The sequence below is a fragment of the Myxine glutinosa genome, chromosome 5 (assembly GCF_964187855.1).
Source record: "Myxine glutinosa chromosome 5, kmMyxGlut1.1, whole genome shotgun sequence".
NCBI classification, from domain to species: domain Eukaryota; kingdom Metazoa; phylum Chordata; class Myxini; order Myxiniformes; family Myxinidae; genus Myxine; species Myxine glutinosa.
Window position 1 is genome coordinate 119,262,988 of NC_136265.1, and position 7,970 is coordinate 119,270,957.

The 7,970-nt window shown below is 42.7% G+C and overlaps 1 protein-coding gene across 1 annotated transcript; it reads left to right on the plus strand.

Annotated features, from left to right (window-relative positions):
- Window positions 1–1,253: 1,253 nt before the first annotated feature.
- Window positions 1,254–5,868, plus strand: LOC137412797 (thread biopolymer filament subunit alpha-like). Its single transcript, XM_068098116.2, has 10 exons — window positions 1,254–1,938; window positions 2,213–2,430; window positions 2,606–2,666; window positions 2,916–3,011; window positions 3,368–3,544; window positions 3,633–3,758; window positions 3,860–3,973; window positions 4,471–4,577; window positions 4,782–5,155; window positions 5,530–5,868. Exons 1-10 carry the CDS (start codon window positions 1,303–1,305, stop codon window positions 5,553–5,555), a joined length of 1,935 nt encoding a protein of 644 aa, XP_067954217.2. The 5' UTR covers window positions 1,254–1,302; the 3' UTR covers window positions 5,556–5,868.
- Window positions 5,869–7,970: the final 2,102 nt, after the last annotated feature.

The following is a 7,970-nucleotide window of genomic DNA, read 5'->3' on the forward strand; positions in this document are numbered from 1 at the left end:
TTCTCCTGTACCTTATATAGCCCAAGCATGGGTATACCTCATCCAGGTGAGCTCACGTTAAATGCAAAGGAGAAAACTTTCGTTGGGCCAAAATGCTTTTGGATCAAACCTCCAAACACCTCGAGGGCAACAAATCTGGGCAGGTGATCAGTATTCACACCTGGGTTTGAATTCCCTTTAGGTTTCTGATCCCAAATATGAAATGAAGGTAAAAATCGATATGAAATACTTGATGAGACTAAAGTGTTGCTACCTCAACCACCGAATGCGGATGGAGGTTATGTTTTAACACCTGCCTGTTTGTTATTTGCGAAATTCGAAAGATTTTTCAAGTATATTGTCGGTTTTTTGCGTTATGTCTGTCAATTGCTTGCAGGTCACAATATTACACCAGTCTTTACAAAACTCCACCAAACGCTAGACTTGGCCATAAGGAAGAAGCCTATTGATTCTGAGGTCAAAAGGTCAACATAAGCCAAAGGTCGACAACTTTACCAAATTTCTAAAATCCTTAATTTCCATCCAATTGACTTGAAATTTGAAGAGGCTTTGCAAATCAGGTCACTGAATTCAACCACCAATTATTTTGAGGTCAACTTTGGTGAAAAGGTCAAGATAGGCCAAAGGTCAACAACTTAGGTGAAGCTTCTAAAATCCTCAATATTCATCTGATTGATTTGAAGTTTGAATTGGATTTGCACACTTGATCATTGAATTCAACCACCAATTATTTTTGAGGTCAACATCGCCAAAAGGTCCACATAGGCCACAACTTATTTTCGGGTTTCCACAAGTATTGTGCTATGCACGGCATATATCTTGTTTGTCTGTCTGTTTGCTTGTGAACATGATATCTCAAAAAGTTGTGTTGTTCTTCAAAAAGTTGTCAAATAAGTTAAAAAGTTGGCAACGGGTTCGGCCGAAACAGCCTGAAAGGCCGCATGGTGCACGTATACACATGACCCACTCCCTGGCCGCTCCAATAGGGAGCGGTTGTTTCTATTGAGACAAAATGCATTGAACAGGGAGTATTCACATGTAGAATGGCAAATTAATACTGATCAAAGATTAGATGCTGCAAAAGATATGCAATGTGGGTGTCCCTCATTTTCTGCCCGCAAGGTGTTTGATGTTTTGAGCCAAAATAATATAAATCAATTGAAGTTTTTTCCTTTGTGTTTCACATCATGAGCTCACCTGGATGAGGTATACCCATGCTGGGGCTATATAAGGTACAGGAGAACAGCACACGGCAGGGACCTCAGAGTTTGCAGTGGAAGCAGGAAAAGGAGCTCAAGCAAGATGTCGATCTCCCATACAGTCACCTCGAGTCACACCAAGAGTATCAGCCGAGGACAGGGTGTGAGCTACAGCCATGGTTCCTCACACAAAGTCAGTGGAGGGTCGGTTCGTTATGGTACAACTTACTCAAGCGGTGGAATCACGAGGGTACTGGGATACCAAGGTGGTGCTGGAGGTGCAGTGAGTGCTGGTTTTGGGCGATCGGTAGGTGGAACCGGTCTTTCCCGAGTGCTTGGGAGCAGCATGATGAGTGGCTACGGATCTGGAATGGGAGTTGGTGGCCTCTCTATGTCCGGTACGGCGGGGCTTCCTGTTAGCTTGCGAGGAGTTGGAGCAGGAAAGGCCTTGCACGCCATTACCTCTGCTTTCCGCAGTCGTGTTGGAGGCCCGGGAACCAGCGTTGGAGGATATGGCGTCAATTACAGCTTCCTGCCGAGTACTGCTGGTCCCTCATTTGGTGGTCCATTTGGTGGCCCAGTTGGTGGCCCATTTGGCGGACCCTTCGGTGGTCCCCTTGGACCAACCTACATAGACCCAGCGACTCTACCCTCTCCTGATACAGTCCAACACACTCGCACCCGGGAGAGGCAGGACCTGCAGATCCTCAACACCAAATTCGCTAATCTGGTTGATCAGGTGAGGTGATGTTGGACATCAGGCAAATTTTGTGAATACTTTCCATCAATCACTCGTGTGATCCTCACATCGCATCTTTCCAAATTTATATCGATATTGATGTTCATTGAATTCCCGAAACAATGAGTTATTTAAATTGTCTAATTATTGATCTTCTCGAACATCCTTTCACTGACCTGCTTGTGAACTTACCTGCTTGTGAGCAGTCCTTTATAATACCTTCATCTCTTTCTGCACCACGTTATCACCAAATTATCCCCATTGTACCCTCCAGGTGCGGACATTGGAGCAACACAACGCCATCCTGAAAGCTCAGATCTCCATGATCACCAACCCCAGTGACTCTCCAGATGGTCCTGTGAACACAGCAGTGGTGGCAAACACAGTGACGGCGACCTACAACACACAGATCCAAGACCTTAAGACCACCAATACAGCACTTCATTCTGAGGTTGATCACCTGACCACCATCATCAACGACATCACCACCAAGTAAACAACCGCACCAGATGGACATTACACATGGTCATTCCCATTATTGAGTTAAGGTTCATCTCGAGGAAGATCTGCAGCTTGGATATCCTCTCACTTCCGCAGATAACACCTTGTTTGATGTTATTTTCGTGTCATGGAATCATTTCCTCATGAATATGAACATCTTCTTCAGATATGAAGAACAAGTGGAAATCACACGGACACTGGAGACAGACTGGAACACGCACAAAGATGTAAGTGCAGAACTCAAACCGTGGGAGATGGTACAGAACTGATGATCACCACGTGGTTCAACTTAGTGAGGAGTCATGATTAATGGAGTGACGTTTGTAACAGAATGTCCTGTATTTGGAAACCAAGTAGATAATGGTGATCAATGAATACCTGACAGGTGAGGGAAGGTACAATCAAAAGAGAAAGTTAAACCTTTGGGGTTACTAAACAGGATATTCAATGATTTGTTGACATTTTTATGTTTACAGAATATTGACAACACCTACTTGACCATCGTGGACCTGCAGACAAAGGTCCAGGGTTTGGATGCCCAGATTAACACCACCAAGCAGATCTACGATGCCGTAAGATCCTTTGATGTTGTAGAATTTCTCGATTTAATTGAAGATTCTTCATCAAGGTGTAATTGGGAGTTTAGCGATCGTCAGAATAGTTACTCAACTTGGAATATTCATTCAAGGTTTTCAATATTTAAGGAAAATTATCTCTCACTGATGAATATATCTTCATTCCCATGTTAATTTGGATCAATCACATGAAAATTAACAAATTCCAACAGGTAAACTGAACTGAAGGTGATATCTCTTCAAATTGTGATGTACATCAAAGGTCTCTGGAATGACATATTAAAAATGTATTTAATGTAATAATTATATCAAAACCTCCACCACCAACACCACGACCACCCGTGTACCCACAGCGTGTACGTGAGGTGCAAGCTACCATCACAGGTGGACCAACAGCTGCCTATTCCATCCGGGTGGACAACACCAACCAGGCTATAGATCTCACAACGTCTTTACAGGAAGTCAAGACCCACTACGAGATTCTTGCAACAAAGAGTCGCGAGGATGCCTTCGCCCAGGTTCAGCCACAGGTAAGAATGACGGTGTGAGGACACGTGACATACCTACCAAACATAATGGACATTTGATGATTTTCTGAATGGATTTTTCTTTTTCCAGATCCAACAAATGGCCGTCACCGTCCAGTCTGGTCCTCAAGCGATCATCCAGGCCAAGGAACAGATACACGTGTTCAAGCTCCAGATCGACTCGGTTCACCGTGAAATTGATCGTCTCCACAGGAAGGTACGTCACCTTGTGCTGTCTATGTGTACCTTGTGACTTGTCTTTCCTTAATTACCACTGATTAATAAATAATGACAAAACTGATTTTTGTGTCAAATCAGAACACAGACTTGGAGAGAGAGATTACCCAGATTGAGACAAACATCCAGACACAGTCTGATGAATGGACCAACAAGATAACTAGCCTCAAGGTGGACCTGGAGATCATCAAGAAGGTGAGGATGTTTTCTGGGTCAACAATAAAATGATTGTTCTGTTCACTCTCCCACATCTCACCTGTTCACTCACCCACATCTCACCGGTTCACTCACCCACATCTCACCTGTTCACTCTCCCACATCTCATCTCTGTTCACTCTCCCACATCTCACCTGTTCACTCTCCCACATCTCACCTGCTCACTCTCCCCCTTTCACCTGTTCACTCTCCCATATGTCACCTGTTCACTCTCCCACATCTCACCTGTTCACCCTCCCTCTTTCACCTGTTCACTCTCCCACATCTCACCTGTTCACAATACATTGTTTTATAATCATTTTCATTTTCTGTGTTTTATCCACGGATAAAGTTCATGTGGAAGCGAAACTCTTCCTGATGATGTAGAAATATTGAAATGAAATTGTATTATTATCGATCACTCATTAATCATCTGCAAATTGTACAAACTTCATCTATTGATCATTCACCTTCCATTGATCACAATCCCTTTTTAGCAAATCACACAGTATGCCAGAGACTACCAAGACCTTCTGGCCACCAAGATGTCTCTGGATGTGGAGATTGTAGCTTACAAGAAACTTCTGGACAGTGAGGCGACCAGGTATGATGGTCACGTGATTATTGAGAGATTTTCATAATACAGATCAATAGTAACACTAAAATGTCTCAGTCGAGGGTAAAACGTGATATCAGATAATAAATGTGGTTCTTCAGATATTCTCAATGAACGGATGACGTTAAACAAAACCATCTCATATCAGTTTTCCTCCAGTGTTGATATCAAACTCTTTTCTACTTTCTCCAGAATAAGCCATGGTGGAGGAATCACCATCACCACCAGCACAGGAGCATACCCAGGTGGACTAGCTTCAGCTCCGGGTGCTGGTGTTTCCTACGCCATGACTCCTGGTGGTGCTGGAGCAGGTGGCCTGGCTGGAGTCGGTGGTTATGGATTCAGGAGCATGGGAGGAGGTGGTGCTGTAGGATACGGTGCAGGAGGTGGTGCTGTAGGATATGGTGGAGGTAGCGGTTTTGGTGGTGGAATGGGGATGTCGATGAGCAAGATGTCCATGGGTGCTGCGGTTGGAGGAGGCAGTTGCGGTTCTGGATTCTCTGCAGGAGTTGGACTTTCCTCGAGACGTGCAGGTTACAGCGGCAGCAGGAAAAGCTACAGCTCAGGTGAGACATTGAGCACAGATTTGCAGGTAAATGAGCAATGACTGGGTCTGCCAAGTGGTAGCTCGTAATGATTTGATCTGTAGCATCTCGATGATGTCCTCGTGCTTTACTTGGCAAGCCATAAGTGGGTGATTAGATCATGCATCCCAGCAAGTTGTGAAGCAATGAATGAGCATGTACCTCATCAAACATCATCTCACCAGTAATCTCACTCCTCCTCCTCCTCCTCTCCCAAAGTGTTTAATTAATCTTATGGAGCAGTCACGTTACAATGGGGATTGGGATGATTCCCATATCTGTGTCTGGTAGGAATCATTGCAAACTCCTCCTGATGGATGTTCCGGTGGTTGGTAACTGGTGTGTTTCTGTTTCAGCTCGTTCATCATCCCGGATCTACTGAGAAATATTCCAAGATTTGAACACCAAGGACAATGACCTCAATGTTTTCATTAGTTTGGTGAATAAATTAAATTGATGACGATGATTATAACTTCCCTTCAAGCAGTAACATTCTTTCCCTTAATCTTTGCTGGAACTAAAGCGAATCACCACTTGTGTTGTTGATAATGTCGGAATAATCACGGAAATTGCATCAATCGGGAATTGTGGAGGAATGCTCATGTTATGTTGGTGATTCTTGCTGGAAAATGAATTTGCTTTGTTGTTTGTGTGGAATTTGCCTTTGATGAAACTCATAAAGCAACACAATTGTACATCGTCGTTGTTTTGTCTTCTCTGAATTGGAATAGTCGAGTCGGTCACTCTCAGGTAGAGATTTTCAGCCATTTATTAGAAATCACTAAATAATATTGTGATCCAGGGATGCAGCTCGGTCTCAGAGGTCCAATGGAATATTAGGGGGAAAGGGGAATAAAGGCCTTGTCAAGGTTCGTATTGCTTTCCATCAGCCGACAACTCCAACAAAAGGTTCTATTAATTCGCTGGCAGATAATCCAGTTCCGCCGGGCTGTTGTTGGTGAATTTGTTTGCAACTAGCGGTAACCCATGAAAATCACGGGCATAAATAGTGTTTATGTTCATACAAACTAACTTGCCCTTCCTCTTCCTTTCCGCTTCCTTTCAAAATAATTGTGTCAGTTTGCACCAACATTCATTCTGGCGGATCTCCTGAATATCGCTTTGTATTCAACTGCAGTATTGTCTCTTATAGTGTGGTTACTGGTAAGTATCCCCTTTACATTTCTGATCGCATTTATATTTGTATTAAAGGGCGTAGCATGCCTCTCGAGTCGCTGCGCGTCCGGCACACATCGGGACGTCTTCTTCTTTGCCTCTGTATCAAGTGCAGCATCTCACTGTGCGTAAAACAAAATGGCGCGAGTTATTCAAAACTTTTCACTGATTTTCAGCTTTTATTCCACACTTGTAGACATTTGGAGACATAGGTTTGCTTATATGGAAGGGTTAGTCATAACTACATAGTATCACACATATCTTAGGACGACAGGAGCAATAGCTGGAGAGAACTTCCGATTACAAACTTCAGAAATAAGCGTTTTAATGATATAGATTGAGTGTGGAATATTTGAGGAGTTTGACAGGAATGTCCTTTGACAGCATAATGGCAAGGGACATGGAAATTCCTCAGGGTCTTTCATCCCTTTATTTTTGTTTTTGAAAAAAATCCCTTTTTTGATTTATCTCAAGGTCTAAAAGGTCTTCAGGGTCTGAAGGGCCTTTGGGTCTTTTGGATCCTCTAGCTCTTTGGGGTCTTGAGAGTCTTTTAGGTGTTTGGGGTCTTTTATGGCCTTTTGGTTGTTTAAGGTATTTGATGTCTTTAAGGATCTTCATGGTCTTTTGGGTGTTCAGAGTCTTTTGAGTCATTAAGGGTCTCTTGGGTGTTCGGCGTCTTTAAGTCTTTAATGTCGATGGGGTCTTTATGGGTCTTTTGTGTTGTCAGGGTCTTTTGGGTCTTCAGCATCTTTAAGGGTCTTCGGATTACTCGTGGTTGTTTAAGGGTCTTCAGGGTCTTTTGGGTCCTCAGGGTATTTTGGAACATTGGTGATCTTGGGGCTCTTAAAGGGTCTTCAAGGTTCTAAATGGCCTCAGCAGTCTAAAGGGTTGAAAGGTACATTCCAATTGTTTGTAATTGATAGACGTACGTGATTAATATTCAGGATGCAACCATTGTTCCAATAGAAAGTAATTAAGAGACATTTAGTCTCCTGGCTATATGGCGGACAGTTTCATGGATGGACGGAAAGCTCCACCAACCATGTTTTTCGGTTTAATATATTTCAATATAGAGACAGATCGTCTGAATTGTTTTTTGTTTTTTTTACTTCCTGTATTTGTGCAAAGCAATAACTCTGAGCATATACACCAAAGGCACAACAAAATTCAAATAACTTGCAATTTCATGAATTTTGATATTTGTAAACCTCTCGCTGCACTGTATGGACCCAAGAGCTCTTAAATGATGTATTATTCAGCATTGTACATGCTATTGTTACGACATTTACCCCGATCAGATACAATCAGGTGAAATATATATATATATATATATATATATATATATATATATATATATATATATATATATATATATATTGTCATGTGACTGCTCTCAGTTAATACCGGGAGCGTCACCGATAGCAAATCGAGCGTTAATTTGAGGCGTTTGGTTCAAATACAGATTTTATATCTACGCGCGGCAAGAAGAGAGAAGAAGAAGAAGTTGGCAGCGTTAACCTGATGCGATCTCCAAGCAGTCTTCAACCCTGCAAAGTAACTCAAACGAAACCGGATTTTATGTACAAAAATAAACAAGGCTTTATTGCCACAGATGCCGATA